The sequence below is a fragment of the Quercus suber genome, unplaced genomic scaffold, assembly GCF_002906115.3.
Source record: "Quercus suber isolate HL8 unplaced genomic scaffold, Cork oak 2.0 scaffold_702, whole genome shotgun sequence".
Classification (NCBI taxonomy): domain Eukaryota; kingdom Viridiplantae; phylum Streptophyta; class Magnoliopsida; order Fagales; family Fagaceae; genus Quercus; species Quercus suber.
Genome location: NW_027070143.1, coordinates 34,431 through 53,671, shown reverse-complemented (window position 1 = coordinate 53,671; position 19,241 = coordinate 34,431). Strand labels below are relative to the sequence as shown.

Here is a 19,241-nt window from a genome sequence, read left to right as displayed (position 1 = left end):
GAGGCGTAGACGCTTTCAAGATTTCTCTTAGATTTTTTATTTGGCGATAAAAAATTTTATTGATTAAGTTAACTTGGAACTCATTGTTGCCAAATTTTTTAAGAGCTAAAAAAAAAAAGTACTAATTCTTTTTTTTTTTTTTTCCCAAATAGGAAAGTTTTTGTGGTAGGGATTATTTTTCTTTTGTTTTCCGATTGGTAAGTTTTGTTTTGTTTTTTTTAAGAGATTAAGGATTTTGTTGGGAAGGCCGAGTAATTTATTGGGCCCAAATTATAAAATCAACCTACATATATTAAAAATATACATATGAAAGGAGTGGAGGCGGGGCCTTGGTCCTGATCCATTAGTGGCTCCGTAGTAGTAGTTGTCACAGATAGTTTGGGCTTTTATTTCGCGTTTATTAGTAAAACTAACTTCTTCGGCCCGCAAATTTTGTACTTAGATGTCTCATGTTAAATGTAGCAATGTAGCATCCATTAAAAATTTGGAATCTTTAGATTTTTTTTTTTAAATAATAAAATTATTAAGATTTGGTATACTTTACTATTATTATTTTTTTTTTTTGGGTGGCCCATTTAAATTCTAAAGATGACTTATAAAAAAGTATGAAATTTGTAATAATTTTCAATTCTTTCCATAGTACCTTCAATTTGCCGTAATAGAACAACATCATATTGACCTTACCACTTCCATCTAGACCAGAAAAGGTTAAAAAAATGAAGCTAAATTATATATATATATATATATATATATCAAACTGCTTTTGTCACTCCAAGAAAGTTGAATATATACACAACTGTGACAATTGTCAGATCCCGCTATCCACAGGTGCAATTATGTTTTGTAAATACAAATGCTGATGAAGTTAAACAGTGACTAGTAAAGTTTGAAAGTAGCAATATGAAAGCCGCATACTGAACTCAATGAAACCTTATCTTTTTCTTATTCGCATTCCATTGTCATGATATTTATTTTGCCCCTTTTTGTGAGGTCTTGAATCAACAAGACGTTGAAAAATATTTAAACTTTCAAGACGCTCAACAACATCGATCCTTCATAGTATGTCGGTTCCGTGGAAAAAAAAAACTCAATGCAACAGCAGATCCCCAACTCTGTAATTGCAATACCATCTTCAGCATGATAACCCCTGTCTTCTTGCAGGCTTTTGCGGAGAAGAGAGAACATTGGGGTTTATATTCTTTCTTGGCCCAAACATGCAGTAGGCGGTCCAATACTTGGTCAGGCTTTTCCAGGTCACAAGTTCTTTTGGCTATTAGAGTATTAGTCCTAGGAGAATGATACCAAATGAAAAGACTTTACAGCTTGTTTCTCAATCACCCCCAGTCACGTACATTCCATTCATATTTGGGATACTATATGAAGAGGAAAAATATAGGTTGACGGGTCCCCATGAAGTGGGCCTGACGATTCCTCATCCATGGGCCGATGAAGGACAGATCCATTGTGTGCAAGACCTGTTGTGGATAGAGCCAGCATGAACGAACACAACACAGATGGATCAATTGTCCACGTGGCAGCCGAAAACCCCAGATAGGAAATACTTGCGGCGCACACCATAGAATCCTGAAGCAAAGAGGATTCTGGAAGCTGCGCGCATTAATGGAGATCTTCTCTATAAGGAAAATACTTGTCCATCACGTTTAAAACTACTTAAGAGGATTCCTATAAGGAAAGGACTTCAACTCCAAGGAAAAAAGGTTAACCTTCGACTGCTATAAAAGCCCCAATGCCCTCACAAATTAAGGTACGCATAATTAACCCCTTTCTAGCACTCTAGAGTTGTAAGAAGTTCTAACTTGATCTTCGGAGGGTACTTGGCCGACACCACACCGGTGCTCTCTGTAGGCCTCCTCTCTTTGTTGTGTAGGTGACGTTTCGAGTGTGCGAGTATCGTGTGACTCATTGGTGATTTTTCAGCATCATCAGTTGGTGTCGTTTGTGGGAAGTAGGGACTCTTCCTTGCGATTTGTAAGCCATATTATCGCTTCCCGGACATAAGAGTTGCATGGTGCTCACTCGCTTAATGGCAACCACCAACGACATCCAAGAAGAAGAAGCACCCACGACTACCCTCAAAAGACAGGTCCAAACTCTTGTCGCAACTATAGAACGTCTCACCAAACAAAATCACGATCTAGAAGAGCAACTGTGCTAGAAAAACACAGCACCAACTAATCAGAGGGAGGACCAAGAAGGTACCAATGTAGTGCGACGAGATCGAGAAGGGCTCGAAGGTAGCAACGCCCCAAGCAGACCGGAATGGCAAAATATGAGCCTCTCATCCCTCATGGATACGGCCCCGCCTCCTATTGTCGCGGAGATGCAGGTGATGAAGGAACATATGGAAGTGATGATAAACGCCCTTAAGGAACGAGTGTCCAGCGACCTTGACGACCTAGTCAATCAAACTGACTCACCGTTCGCTGCCCCCGTCAATTCGTTCCCCCTTCCACATAAGTTTCACATGCCACACATAGATAGTTACAACGGGGTCAAGGACCTTCTAGATCACCTAGAGACCTTCATGACTTTGATGCACCTTCAAGGGGTAGCAAATGAAATCATGTGTAGGGCCTTCCCTACAATGCTGAAGGGCCCTGCCAGGGTATGGTTCAGCCGACTAATGCCGAACTTCATCAGCACTTTCAAGGAGTTAAGCGCTCAGTTTACTACATACTTTATTGGGGGACATAGGTATAAGAAGTCCATGGCATGCTTGATGAGTATCAGACAGCGAGAAGACGAGACGCTAAGATCTTACATAACCCGCTTCAATAAGGAAGCGCTCTCGATCGATGAAACCGACGACAAGATACTTGTGGCAGCCTTCACAAATGGTTTCCGAAAGGCTAAGTTTTTGTTCTCTTTATACAAGAACAACCCGAAGACCATGTCAGAAGTCCTCTGCAGAGCCACCAAGTACATGAATGCTGAAGACGCACTACTGGCTCAGGAAGAAAAGCCTAGGAAAAGGGATTTGACAGGAAGAAATACGGCAGGACCAAGGGCGAAAGAAGCCAAGAACAGAAGACAAAAGAGATGAAAGACACTTTAAGCCCCCGGGAGGGAGGTTTACAAGCTTCACCCCGTTAACTGCCACGATAGACCAAGTCCTTATGCAAATCAAGGATGAGGGGGCTTTAACCTTCCCCGGAAAGCTGAAAGGAGATCCAAACAAATGGTCTAGAGACAAGTATTGCCGCTTCCACCGTGACCACGGTCATAACACAGCTGATTGCTACGACTTAAAGTAGCAGATAGAGGCCCTTATCAGACAAGGAAAGTTGCCGAAGTTCGTTAGCAAGGAAAGAACGGATCTACCTCGTCAAGAGCAGCTAAACCGATGGGATAATGAGCGCCTTAGACCCCCAATTGGAGGCATAAAAATGATTGTAGAGGGGGAAGCAACTGCTGGATCGTCCAGAAAGGCCCGAAAGACTTACCTTAAGATGGTCCAAAACATCTAGCTAACAAGCTCCGCGCCAAAGATATCACGGAAAGAGTGCCCCATCATCGGGTTTTCAGAAAAAGATGCATGATGTCTTCACCACCCACACGACGATGCGCTTGTTATCAGCATACGAGTGGGAGACTACAATCTGCACCGGGTGTTGGTCGACAACGGTAACTCGGTAGACATCTTATACTACCCGGCATTCCAGCAAATAGGGATTGACAAAGCACGGTTGATACCAACGAACGCTTCATTGGTTGGTTTTGGAGGAACAAGGACATTCCCGTTAGACGTAGTCACACTCTCTGTAACGGTGGGCGATTATCCTCAGCAGATCACAGGGGATGTGACATTCCTTGTGGTTGACTTCTCGTCCGCTTATAATGCCATCCTCGGACGACCCATGCTTAACTTGTGGAAGGCGGCAACATCAACGTACCACCTAATGATCAAGTTCCCTACGGATTATGGGGTCGGTGAGTTGTGAGGAGACCAAATAGCCGCATGCGAATGCTACGTTGCCATGCTAGAGATGGAAAATCACCAGCAGACTATGTGTATAAAAGAGCAACGGACCATAGCGGAGCCGGTTGAAAAGTTGGAAGAGGTAATCCTTGATGAATTAAGGCCTAAACAGATGACTAGGATGGAGACGTTGGCCAGCCAGCCGATATGTCAAGCCCTTGCAGCTTTCCTTAGGATGAATCAAGATGTATTTGCGCGGAGCCACGAGGACCTGCCCGGGATTGATCCCTCAGTCATAGTTCAGAAGCTAAATATGAACCCCACATCCTTATCCATCCGACAGAAAAAGCGAGTGTTCGCTTAGGAGCGAGACAAAGCAATAGCGGAAGAAGTCAGGAAGCTACTAGAAGCAGACTTCATTCGAGAAGTATACTACCCTGACTGGTTAGCAAACGTAGTCATGGTTAAGAAGGCCAATGAGAAGTGACGAATGTGTGTCGATTTCACGGACCTCAACAGAGCGTGCCTGAAAGATAGCTACCCACTCCCTCGGATAGATACCTTGGTAGACTCGACGGCTAGACACCAGCTACTCAGCTTCATGGATGCCTTTTCGGGTTACAATCAAATTAAGATGGAGGAGGCTGATTAAGAGAAAACTTCCTTTTTCACCAGCCAAAGACTCTTTTGTTACAAGGTGATGCCGTTTGAGCTCAAGAATGCGGGAGCAACGTATTAAAAACTAATGAACAAAATGTTCGCGCACCAGATTGGGAGGAACGTGCAAGTCTATGTTGATGACATGTTAGTAAAGAGCCTATGCAAAGATGATCATTTAGATGACCTTCGAGAGACGTTCGATACCCTCCGCTCATACAACATGAAGCTGAATCCGAACAAGTGCGCGTTCGGAGTTACGACAGGAAAATCTTAGGTTTCATGGTATCCCAAAGAGGTATAGAGGTTAACCCAGAGAAGATACGGGTAATAATGGAGTTAGAGCCGCCAAGGACGGTTAAAGAGGTGCAAAGCTCGAATGGTAAAATTGCAGCATTGAACAGGCTTGTCTCGAAAGCAACGGATAAATGTCTACCATTCTTCCGCACTTTAAGAAAATCCTTCAAATGGACGAACGAATTCCAGAAGGCCTTTGAAGAATTGAAGAAATACCTTTCGTCTCCGCCATTGCGTAGCCCGTCCAAACTCGAGGAAGAACTCTACCTATACTTAGCAATTTCGCAAGCAGCGAATACTTAAGCCATACTTTTGCACTAGTGACAGTGGCACGAAAGCTTAAGCCATACTTTCAGGCACATACCATCGTAGTCTTGACGGATAAGCCCCTGAGAAAAGCAATGAGTAATCCTGATGCTGCTGGACGAATGGCTCTATGGGCAATTGAGCTGAGTGAATTTGACATATAGTACCGGCCCCGAACTGCGATAAAAGGGCAAGTCGTGGCCGACTTCATCGCCGAGTTTGCTCAAATGGAAGGCAAAGGGGCAGAAATCACCACACAGTGGACAATCCACACGGATGGATTTTCAAACACACGAGTTGGAGGAGCCAGAGTGGTAATCCATACCCTAGAAGGAGATAAGATCAAGTGCATGATTCGACTAGACTTCCCCATAACCAACAACGAGGACGAATATGAAGCATTAGTGGCGGGGTTAGACCTCACGAAGGCAGCAAGAGTTGAAAAGGTAGTTGTACATTGCAACTCCCAGGTGGTAACAAGTCAAATAAATGGCGACTACGAATGCAAGAATGAGAGGATGAAGAGGTATTGGGAGGAGGTAAAAAATTGGATTAGCAGCCTCAAAGTTAGATTCGTTCAAATCTCAAGGGAGGAAAATGAATGTGTCGACTGGCTAGCAAAAGTAGCCTTAGCAGAATTTATGGTTGTCCTCGAACAAGTATTATCATTTGTTCAAGCCTCCTCGCTTATTGATGACGGATCAAATGTGCAGGAAGTAAATTCTGAAAGGAATTGGACTACGCCATTGATATCCTACTTGAGAACTGGCGAAGTACCAGACGAGAAAGATGTCGCTAGGAAGCTGAAAGTCCAAGCATCACGATTTGTGCTGATAAATAATGTCTTGTACGAAAGAGGATTCTCTAGGCCATATCTAAGGTGTTTAAGTCCCGAAGAAGTAGATTACGTAATGAGAGAAGTCCACGAAGGTATCTGTGGAAACCACTCAGGGTCATGGTCATTAGTGCACAAGCTGGTTCGAGCAGGATACTATTGGCTTACTATGATGAAGGGCGCACAAGCTTACATCAAGACCTGCGACAAATGTCAAAGATTCAGTAATTTGATTAGGCAACCGTCCGAAGAACTGACCCCCATGACGGCCCCTTGGCCATTTGCCCAATGGGGATTAGACATCATGGGCCCCTTCCCGACGGCAGTAAGACAGTTAAAATTTCTGGTAGTCGTTATTGACTACTTCACTAAGTGGGTGGAAGCAGAAGCCCTAGCCACTATCACGGAGAAGAACATCCGAAGTTTTGTATGAAGAAATATCATCTGTAGGTATGGGATACCCAGAGTGCTCGTCTCCGACAACAGAAAGCAATTCGACAACAGCGCATTCAGGGACTTCTGTTCGAAGCTAGGTATTAAGAATCACTACTCGTTGCCCACACACCCACAGGCCAATAGGCAAGTCGAAGTCACGAATCGGTCCTTGCTTAAGATTATTAAGACCAGGCTCGAGACGGCAAAGGGCATCTAGCCTGGCGAACTACTAAGCGCCCTATAGGCATACCATACCACAGCAAGAACACCTACTGGAGAAATTCCGTTTCGACTAGCATACGGAAGTGATGCTCTCATCCCAGTGAAGGTAGGGCTCACAAGCTATCGGGTGGAGAACTACGACGAGGATAAGAACGAAGAAGCCATGTGCCTTCAGCTCGACCTGGTGGATGAAGTCCAGGGGACAGCAGAGCAGAAGTTGGCACGGTATCAAAATCTTATGGCGAAACACTATAACTCCAATGTCAAGCATAGAGACTTTCATATTGGAGATCTTGTACTGCGAAAAGTAATGGGCGCTGCTAGAGATCCTTTACAGGGAAAGCTCGGCCCCAACTAGGAAGGACCCTACAAGATCGCATCATGGCAGAGGAGGAGCACCTACCACCTCGAAACGCTGGACAGACGAAAGCTGCAGCACCCATGGAACATGGAGCACCTATGGAAATACTACCAATAGGGACGATATGAAGAGCATCGACGTTCCCCAATTTCCCAGTTTATTATTTAGTTTTACTGTTACTAGTATTTATTTCGAACAATTCTTTCTACAAGTACCTTTTTAAGCCCAAGGGGGCAGGTACTTTTTTCTACAAACGCATGATTTTCTTTTTTAATTAATATGAGGAATATTCAGACTCAACTATGTTTTTTCTACTTAAATTCTTACAGTCTAGAAATTGGACAGAATCTCTATCATTGTAGAAACGAAGTTACAGTCCAAAGAATGGACTAAGTCCACAAAATGGACGGTCATCCCAAGAGGATGAAGATTCCAAGTCCAAAAGTGCACGGGCATATTCTAAGTCCACAAAATAGACGGTCATCCCAAGAGGATGAAGATTCTAAGTCCAAAAGTGGACGGGTATAATCTAAGTCCACAAAATGGACGGTTATCCCAAGAGGATGAAAATTCTAAAATCCAAAAGTGGACGGGTATAATCTAAGTCCACAAAATGGATGGTCATCCCAAGAGGATGAAGGTTCTAAGTCCGAAAGTGGACGGGTATAATCTAAGTCCACAAAATGGACGATCATCCTAAAGGATGAAAATTCTAAAGTCCAAAAGTGGACGGGTATAATCTAAATCCACAAAATGGATGGTCATCCCAAGAGAACGAAGATTCTAAGTCCAAAAGTGGACGGGTATCAACTAGAAGTCCACAAATTGGATGGATCATCCAAATATGATGAAAACTTTACGAAATGATCACAAAGTGGACGGACATTGAATAAATGAATTTATGGTCCACGGAGTAGACGAAGTCTATCACAGAATTGACAATTCAGTTCACGAGGTAGACGGCTTCATTCATTAAAAAGACAAAATTGTAAATAGACGGACTCTATCATTAAATAGAGGAAAAAACCTATTAAGTGAAGTGGACGGACCTTCTGTAGACCATGAAAAGCCTTATCAGGTCCTAAGAAGGGAGACATAAAAAATAATAGACGGATGCAAAATCATGTTTAGTAAAGTAGGCAGATGCATCCCACGTACAAAACATCAAACAGGTTGTTATAATGGACGGACTAAGTGAAGTTAAACAAATAATAAAAGCCCTCAAAATGTCTACATAATCCAAAAAATATGATGGAGGAATCACAAATTTTTCTCCAAATATTCTTACATGGAAAAGAAAAATAATAATAAAAATGATAAAGTAAATTTAGTCTGCAGTGGGGGCCTCCTTCTCCTCGTCATAACGGACCTAACCATCCTTGGGATCGCTTTCAGCTACAGTTTGATCACCAGGGGCATCGATGACAGGGGAATCCTCACCAAAAAGATTGTCCGTATCTTCTGATTGAACAGGTTGGACGGATGTTTGCTCTGGGACATTGATTGTGACGGTTGACACATCAAGCTTTGGATATAAGGTCTTAACTTGATGGAGTGCATCATCAAAACTGTCATTATATGAAACTCCTAACTATAACAGAAGGGCTTCGGAGTCACGGTATTCTTGTACCGCCACCTCCTTAGCCTGACGGATTTCTTTTTCCTTGTCCTTCAGGTCTTCTGCCAGCTTGTAATACTCGTCTCTGGCTTCTTCTTCCAATTTGAGCTTCTTTTCCTGGGTCACCTTCCAGGCTTTAAGTTCAATCAGCTCATCCTCCTTCAACCTTGCCTTGTCACGGACACGGTTTAAGGTTATCTCATGATTGAGACACCGTCCCATTAAACCCTTCATCATGACCATGACCTAAAAAAAAAGAAAAAAAAAAGGAGTGAACTAATTTCAAACAAAGAATCATCAAAGACGGACGAGAAGGTGATGGATCAGTTACCTAGGCAATGCTAAAAAGACCCGTCTCCCCTATATCCTCCGTGGAATGGTTACTCAAGTCCTCATAATCTTCATTAGTCATGATGGACGAGAGCCTCTCCAAGGCATGCTTGGAGTCTTCACGGATCAGGACAGGTGGCTTCTTCTGACTACTAGACGGACCCTTTATTAGGCCTTTGCCAGCACCATGTTTAGCTGGGGTGACCGTCTGGGCCCTCCAGCCATTAACCCTGCAACGGATTCCAATGGAACCTTAGGTTTTTTCGATGGACAGTCCCCTTTGGATGGTTGTTTTCTTTTGATAGACGGGTTGCTCGAACCCATCCCCTTAGGATCCGCTCCAGCTTCCTTTTTCTTGGCGGCCTATAATCTAATCATTGCTCTCCTCTTGGCGTCGTCCATTTCTAAAGGGTAGACGGGTAAGATTAAGGTAAAACACTAAATCATCTAAACAAAGTAAGAACGACGGGCTTACATTTCGATCTTTGTATCTATTTGCTGTTGGTGATGGTTTAGGACCATCACAATACCAGTGGACGGTGCTAATGTTGACTAGCTTAGCCCAAGTTCGTTCCTCTAGCTTGGACTTGGCAAAAATTTTCTTAAGAAAATTAAACTCCTCGAGGTCAATCTGTGGATGCTGTCATATTGCAAAAAAAAGAAAAAAGAAAAAGGAAGAACGGTTAAAAGTATTGAAGAAGCTTGAATAAACTGAATGGTTCTCATGATTTTATATATACTACGATAGGTGTGTAGCAAACAGGTGTAATATGCCCCATGTCGTATTAACGGGCATGTACTTCGTGTCCCCTGGACGACCCATCCACCCGTCTCCCTCAAGAAAGAAATAACGGCTTTTCCAATCCCTGTTGGAGTCTAGGGTTTCATATATGACCTTCAACAATGAACTCTTAGGTACAAAACTGTACATCCCTCTTGATTTGTCTATTTCATCTGGATGGTAGCAGTGAAGGAATTCCCGCACCGTCAGCCTTCTAGTGCCACTTGACATGGCGCCGTATAGGACCTCCATCGCTATGAAGACCCTCCAAGCATTTGGGGAAACCTGGTTGATGGACAATCCCAAATACTTGAAAAGTTCACGGTGGAGGGAGCTTAGTGGAAACCTAAGGCCTACCTTGAACATATGTTCGTGCACTCTGACACCTTCTACTCCCTTATAATAGCACTTTTCTGACTTGTAGGGCAGACGAATTGGAATGTAATCTGGAATCTGGTAATTGGCCCTAAGAGTACCAATGTGTTTCTCCTTAATTTTGGATGAAAACTCGTTCACCGTCCATTCTAGTAGCATGATGAACTCCCTAAGTCCATCAGCACCTACGACGGGCCTATTTGATTGATCCTCGCCATCATTAAGACCCTCTTCTAATTCAGCCATCTCCATATCCTCATTTGTTGAGGATGGGGAAGATGCAGACGGACTCCTCTCCTCGCTTTGACTCTCTTGGTCTTTATGACCTAACGGGTATACTTCCTCGTAATCCGCCCCGTCACAGACGACTGACTGGTTACTTGACCCACTAGACATTACCTACACGTAACGATAAAACCTAAGACTCTGACGGATCTAAAAAGGGTGAGGGGGGAATAAAGTCCAATGAAGTTAAAGAGTATCAGAAAGTAAAGGAGACTTGCAAAGAAGGGGGAAAGAATACTCACTAGATTAAAGAGTGAATGGATGAGAGGTGTTGACAACGGGTGCAAAAACTGGACAGAGTGGTCTCTGACAAGGATGACGGATGTGCTCTGACAGTATGTTTTCTGTGGAAAGTAGAGAAATGAGAGGAGAGGGGAGTGATATTTATAGATGAAGTGCACAGAAGACGAAGCAAAGCTTCGATCTGAGACAACAACCAATGGAAGAGCGACACGTGTCATGAGTCATAAATGTCTTCCGGACAAACTGTCAGGATATAAGCACAGTTTACAGAGTTTATATTGAGACCGTCGACCCACAGGACTTTGAACCATCATCCCAACCTTGAACTGTCACCCCATGGGTCCTTTTGTTCAAAGATGACAAACCCATGGGGTGAGGGGGCAACTGAAGAGGAAAAATATAGGTTGACGAGTCCCCATGAAATGGGCCTGATGATTCCTCATCCATGGGCCGATGAAGGGCAAATCCATTGTTTGCAAGACCTATTGTGGACGGAGCCAGCATGAACGGACACAACACAGACGTATCAATTGTCCACGTGGCAGTTGGAAACCCTAGATGGGAAATACTTGCAGCGCACACCATAGAATCCTAGCACAAAGAGGATTCTGGAAGCTGCACGCATTAATGGAGATCTTCTCTATAAGGAAAATACTTGTCCATCACATTTAGAACTACTTAAGAGGATTCCTATAAGGAAATGACTTCGACTCCAAGGAAAAGAGGTCAACCTTCGACTGCTATAAAAGCCCCAATGCCCTCTCAAATCAAGGTACGCATAATTAACCCATCTCTAGCACTCTAGAATTGTGAGAAGTTCTAACTTGATCTTCGGAGAGTAATTGGCCGGCACCACATTGATGCTCTCTGTAGGTCTCCTCTCTTTGTTGTGCAGGTGACATTTCGAGTGTGTGAGTATCGTGTGACTCACTGGTAATTTTTCGGCATCATCACTATATATTCGACTCAAAAGCTTAAATTGTTAAGAAGGGGAACCAACAATTATTATACACTAACAAGATATCAAAGTTAAGTCAAATCATCTTTGAAATGTAAGTGAGAGGGGGTGTGTGATACTTATTAAGATCTTATTTAGTCAACGAATGAAACTTCATATTTAGGTTTAACTAAGTGGACATGCTAGCTATTAGTGAAGAAAAACTAAGTTGCATGAATTGGTACGTTTATTTATCTCTGTAAACAATCCTTAACTTTTAGAATTCAATTGAACTAAACAAAGCCTCATGTAAACAAGAAGAGACTTTATCAATCATTTTATTCATTTATTGAAAAGTTACACATGTATCCAATAATTCTTGAACTCATGACCTCACTTCCATTCCATTATTATACTAGAAAAAAGTGCCACTGGCCAACCATTGATATTGATTTTGGTTATATTAATTTTTACTTGCTGAAATCATGTCTTTCCATGATTTCAGTTTCAATTAGAACTTATAGATTATTTATTCTATTGCAGCTAAGCTATTATGGTATTAGAACTTAGAATTTAGGTTTAAGGTGCCTGAGTTGTGCCCCTTTTTGTTTTTATTTCTATTTTCTTAAAGCAATTCGCTAAAGTGCTTGGGATAGATCCCACTTAGGAGAACCCTCACTAAAAAATGGCTAGAAGGTACGAAGTGGAAGTTAATCCATTTGATCGAACAGACTTGGGTGCATAATAGATTTCCAAGTATATTTTCTTACTGTCGACTAATATTATATGGTAATGCAAGACTTGTGTATAGGGATCAAGAGCAAATTGTAAACTTAAACTAGGTAACGACTCTCATTCTCTACCCTAATCGATAGCATATTTCTTGTTCCATATCTAGGATGGACCCACACCAGGCAATACCCAAGCCTAGTCAGTCATGGGGCAAGACGTTAACAACAATACAAGGAACCATGTTGGTTTGGTGGCGCTCAACTATGCACTACACAAGTTTGCTTGATATGGATTTATTCGCCCAAGTGAGGTGTATATTTACCGCCCCTATGCTAATAACAACGTTGTCAATAAAAATTCATCCTAGCTAGAACGGTAAATCTCTACTTCGGTTCAAATTCCAGTCCATTTCATTATATTTCGTCTTAAAAGATGATTTTGGCCTGACTTTTGGTCAGAATGTAAACAACCACCCCCCCCCCCCCCAATCTCATAATTTTTATTTTTCATCACTCAACTCACATTTGACATGTTTCTTTTTATTTATTTATTTCAATAAGAATGTTTTTTTTTTCTTTTACTTTTCTTACAATAAGAGTTTTTTTTTTTTTTTTTTTTTTTTCACTTACTTTATCACGTTTGACATGTTATATAATTATAAGAATGTGCAACATTTGATTTTGAACTGGTAAACTATATATGTAATTAAGAATTAGTTAATATATATTTGAAAAAAATTTTGTGATGATTCATAATTCTGACACGATACCCAAAATAGACTCCAGTATCAATATATTGGATTTAAGGGTAAAAACTAGTTCAAACACCCTTATACACACTCTCGCACAGAAATCGTGACTTGACAGTTACATGTAATGAACACCAACCTTGAGTTTAAGTAGTCTAATTGGAATAGCCACCATAACTGATTTCATAACTTTGACTGAAGGTCATACCTGGCTACTTACTCTATTAAAATAAAAAATAAAATAAATCTCACGCAGGAACTGACAGCTTCATGTTTTTTTTTTCCCTTTCTTTCAACGTTTTTCTCTTATTCAGGGTGGATACGTATTTCAATTTCCATCATTGTAAAGGTACTTTACTTGGTACGTTAAGGTGGTAGTTCATTAGATGTTATCAGGTGGTAGGTGTCAACTGTATGCATAATGCATTGCATATTCTGTAATATTGATACAGACCCAAATGATCTAAATGCATGAGGACTGTATACAGTGTCTTAGCTAGGGGGTAAAAACAAAAGTTCCAACATCATTAGTCGTGCACTAATGCTATTCCCTTCCACACGGCTCTCCCAGTCTTGGACAGCAGGCCATATTAGAAATTTAGAAGAACGGTTGAAAGAAACCCACATATTACGTCTAAAAAGAAAGGATAGTTAGTCCTTTGATTTATACGTACGGTCAAAGTTGAATTTCTTTTTCAGGAGAGAGAGAGTGTGTGTGTGGAATACATAGAGAGATTCTTTTACCAACAAAAAAGAATCACTTTTTGTGGATGGCTTTCTGGAGAGAGAAGAAAACTCATCCATACATGTATAGAACCACATTTTCATATAGGATGGAAGAAGTGGATCCCACGCCATATCTTGTCAGGCTTAAAATGGCATTATAAGTTGGACCANTATATTTGAAATAAAATTTGTGATGTTTCAGAATTCTGACACGATACCCAAAATAGACTCCAGTATCCATATATTGGGTTTAAGGGTAAAAACTAGTCAAACACCCTTACAGGGGCGGCTCCAAGACCAACCCAGGGATTTCAAATGAACCCCTTAACCTGGTCTTAAAAAAAAAATTTATATATAATTTATTTTTTTGGACCCCTACAATAAAAATCTAAACACCATAACTTTACATTTTTTGTTAAACCCAATTGAAATAAGTTTGAATATGATCCTTAGTTTTTTCTATGTTTGATTTGTATTTATGTTTTTTAGTTTTTCTTTATGTCCGATCAAGTATTTTGATAAGAGGGGCTTGTGTCCAGTGGAAGTTATCACTGGACACAAGCCGCACCCTTTGATAAGTACTCTACACATTTTCAAGTCCAAAAAATCTTTTACTGTTTACTCCAATTCCAAGAGAGTGATAGCGTACACATTTAAAAAACCATACACTTCATAAGCAAAATTTTATTACTAGAGTATTATTTTTCTTAGTTTCACACTTACTCCTAGGCCCTAGTCCTACTCCTAAGTGTGTTACTATTCTTATTTATTTAATATTTTTTATTTAATTGATATAACTTATAAATATAAATTAAATAATAAGTTATTATTAATTTGATAAAATTGTATAATTAGTTATTTAATTCTAATTGTTTACGCATCCAATGATTGTTGTCTTAGCGATCTTTCAAATGTTAATATTTTTTAAGATTATTGTACAATATGGTTGTGTTGTATATAATATGAAAGTTATATATACAAAAAAATAAAAAAATATAAAAACAAAAAAATAATCATTTTATTTTTTACTCCTGCCTCCGCTGTTAAATAACTTCATGGCTTAGCCATTATTAACCTCCTAAATAAAAATCTTGAAACCGCCACTGCACCTTATGCACACTCTCGCACATAAATCATGACTTGACAGTTACACATAATGAACACCAACCTTGAGTTTGACAATTTGAAATAGCCACCATAACTGAATTCATAACTTTGACTGAAGGTCATCCCTGTCTACTTACTCTATTAAAATAAAAAATAAAATAAATCTCACGCAGGAACTGACAGCTTCATGTTTTTTTCCCTTTCTTTCCACGTTTTTCTCTTATTCTGGGCGGATAAGTATTTCAATTTCCATCATTGTAAAGGTACTTTACTTGGTACGTTAAGGTGGGAGTTCATTAGATGTTATTAGATGGTAGGTGTCACTGAATGCATTGCATATTCTGTAATATTGATACAGACCCAAATGATCTAAACGCATGAGGACTGTATACAGTGTCTCAGCCATGCACTAATGCTATTCCCTTCCACACGGCTCTCCTAGTCTTGGACAGCAGGCCATATTACGTCAAAGTGGAATTTCTTTTTCAGGAGAGAGAGAGAGAGTGTGTGTGTTTAGAAATTTAGAAAAGCGATTGAAAGAAACCCACATATTACGTCAGAAAAGAAAGGATAGTTAGTCCTTTGATTTATACGTACGGCCAAAGTAGAATTTCTTTTTCAGGGGAGAGAGAGAGAGAGTGTGTGTGGGGAACATATAGAGAGATTCTTTTACCAACAAAAAAGAATCACTTTTTGTGGATGGCTTTCTGGAGAGAGAAGAAAACTCATCCATACATGTATAGAACCACATTTTCATATAGGATGGAAGAAGTGGATCCCACGCCATATCTTGTCCTTTGACTGCTCTGTGAAACCAGTTCAGCTCTCTACAGACAGTGATCCAATGACAATTACCCCTCCTGCACAAAGAATAGTTTTTACACGCTTTGAATGAGGTCATAGGGAAAAAGTAGAAAGTTTTAGGTCATGTGCTTCATAAGTATGGATAGGCACAAGGCAATTTGTTTTCTAGTGAACAAGTATTAGGTTCACAGTATTAGGTCCATGTGTGCATTAGAGCTGGCAAACTATGTCAAAGTGTAAGTCTTGTTATGCCTTGGAATTGTAATTTCAAGATCAAGACAAAGATACAAGATCAGCTCAAGGAAAGAAGTATATTCCAATTGCAACCTCAATAACTCTCAATAGCAAGCTCGATCTATCGAGCTATGAAACTTGATTTCCTTTAAGTTGGCTAAACACTTGGATTTGTAGCCCTACTTGTCAGGGCTTAAAAATGGCATTATAAGTTGGCCTAACAAAGGTTTTCAATGGAAAGAGAGTTGCTGCTATTTAGATATCCTACCAGACACTTGCTGCTACAAAGAAAATCTTTAAGAGATTCTTGGAATCAGACGTAAGTTGTAGTCATGGAAGGGATCTATAGGGGAAGAGTTCAACTAGGTTGAAGCTTTATGGAGTCACAGTCGTAACTTCTACTAGAGGTAGCAAATTAGAATAAGGATTAATTCAACTTGTAAATTTCACTAGCGAATTCTTTCGTTAAGGGTAAGCATTACATTCTCGAAGGGTTTTCCCATTAAGGTTTCCCTTCAAAACCATATTGTTGTCTTATTACTATTCCTTCAGTTACCGCAATATTGGTTTGGTGAAATTTTTGATCGAGATTGAATCTAGATAATATAATAAATTAATTAACTAGATTGGCATTAATTTGGTTAAAATATTGTTAGGTTAAGATAGCTTGATCCCAGTTAATTAAATGCGGCAAAAATTAAATTGACACGGTGATTTGTTGACAAATGGAAAAATCTCACTGGGTGAATTCAAGGTCATCACTCTCAAGAATCCACTAATCAATAATCAAACAGTTACAAATATAATGAATCTTACAACAATCCTGGCCTATCCCAAAATACCAACCTACAGTTGAACTTTAGCTATAATACCCAATTGGACTTGATCTTGTAGTAGCCTTCTTTCCCTTGATGCATAAATCTCTAATCTGTGACTAACTCGTTTGCACGGATCCTAGTACGTGACTAATTACAGGAACTTGAATGATTGTTGTTGATTATAAAGTTATTCACTTCATCAACAATAAAAATCAGGAAACACTTGGTTACAAAACCCTATGGCGTACAAACGTAGTAGCGTCTTACCGAGAAAATTAAACTCTTAGTCTCTATATCCGTGTATGACGGTTCTTAAAATAAGCTTTATATATGTTTAGGGTTGTGAGAAAAGAAACCATAAACAAATAACACAACATGGGCCAAATTTCATATTTGGAAATCATGAAATCGTAAATCTTGATAGATCGAGCTTGTGTCGAGATATGTGTCAAGCATCCCATTTAGTCTCGATAGCAACTATCTATCTAGCTATATGTCAAACTTTAATAAAACAGTTTTTCTTCACTTGTTTCTTGGATCAATCTTCATGTCTTTAAAACTAACACTTGATATGTTTAAACAACATATTTCTTGATGTATTAAACCCAACTTAAATCTACCCAAATATATGTAAAATGTGTTTTGTCAAAGGATTGACCAATCCCATATAAAATATGACCCTAACAAATATATCAACCAAGTTCTAAACTTTCTAACAAAAACTAGTGGCCTAGCCAAAGGGAAAAACATTGTGATCAAGGGTTTACCACCAATCCCAAGGAAAAATTTACTATTAAAATCGAATTAATCTGTTTTATTATGGATTCCTCCAATAGGAATTTCTCACTTGTGACTTCAAGGACCACCTATAAGATTTCATAGTAACATGACTGTGTTAATGTACTGTGGTTTTAACTTGATCATAAGTCGACAACATATTAATCTTTATATTCACTTTGGAGTTTGGAGTCTCTAGTATGTTGGTGAATTCAGAGAAGTTTGATGTAAAAACTCGAGATACACCATAAAGGTTCACTCTTCTTCTATTTAGTTAACTCATATGATTCCTTATATACTTTGTAGTTTGGGTTTGAATTCCAAAACATGAGCCAACTTAGGAGGCTTGATTAAAATTTAGAACTCGCAAAACTTGATCGATTGAGACTCAATCATGAATTAGTCCAAGCACAGCTGGTCAATCGAGGGTGTATCAAGAAGACATAAACTCTTTTATTATGGATTCCTCCAATAGGAATTTCTCACTTGTGACTTCAAGAACCACCTATAAGATTTCATAGTAACATGACTGTGTTAATGTACTGTGGTTTTAACTTGATCATAAGTCGACAACATATTAATCTTTATATTCACTTTGGAGTTTGGAGTCTCTAGTATGTTGGTGAATTCAGAGAAGTTTGATATAAAAACACGAGATACACCATAAAGGTTCACTCTTCTTCTATTTAGTTAACTCATATGATTCCTTATATACTTTGTAGTTTGGGTTCGAATTCCAAAACATGAGCCAACTTAGGAGGCTTGATTAAAATTCAGAACTCGCGAAACTTGATCGATTGAGACTCAATCAAGAATTAGTCCAAGCACAGCTTGGTCGATCGAGGGTGTATCAAGAAGACATAAACTCAGGGAAGTCAATACCATTTCATACCAGCCGGTATTTTCCGTTCCAAAACTCACTTCGGTACAAAAACACCCCTTGTTTTGTCTCATTGTAAATATTGGACCATTTTGAAAGGTACCGGTCATTTCGGCCATTCTAGACGAAAAAAGTATTTTCGGTCCGAAATGGTTTCTTCTGTAATTTTTTTCATTTGAAACCACCAAAAAAAAAAAAAAAAAAAACAAACAAACAAACAAACCATGAACCAGAGGTTAACAGAGGCGTGGTGGTGGACCTAGTGGCATTGCTTTAGTTGGGCTGAGCGAAACTGAAGCTTGGTTGGACAGATCGTCATTTTATGGAAGAAATAAAGAGAGAAAAGTTGAATAAGAGTCTATTTGGATATCACTTATTGCTGAAAAATGAAAGCACTGTAACAAAATAATTTTTAAATGTATGAATAGTACCATGAGACCCAGTTTTAAAGTTTGTTTTACTGAATAAAGTACTTGCGAGTCCCGTGAATAGTGCACGGGACCCACTAAAAAAAACACTTATGTTGAAAAACGCGCAAAACACGCTTCCCAAACAGAGGCTAAATGGAGAAGGAGATAAGGAGAAAAAGTAACAAAAAGAAAAAACAATAAAAAATAAGAAATGGTTGAAACTTAAAAGGTGTGCATGAGGGAAAAGGAGTAGAGTTATTGTCCACACCAACTCTCTTCTATTTCCAAGGCAATCACGTGGGTCTTACAAGTTTCAATTTTGAAATTTTAGGGCCGGTTTGGTAAAGAAATTTAAGTAATGTTGTTTGTAGTATTTTGAAATA

At 39.7% G+C, this 19,241-nt stretch overlaps 1 protein-coding gene across 1 annotated transcript; it reads left to right on the top strand.

Moving 5' to 3' along the window:
* The first annotated feature begins 2,290 nt into the window (after positions 1-2,290).
* On the top strand, positions 2,291-3,064 carry LOC136064525 (uncharacterized). The gene has a single exon (XM_065766386.1). It carries the CDS (start codon positions 2,291-2,293, stop codon positions 3,062-3,064), a length of 774 nt encoding a protein of 257 aa, XP_065622458.1.
* Positions 3,065-19,241: the final 16,177 nt, after the last annotated feature.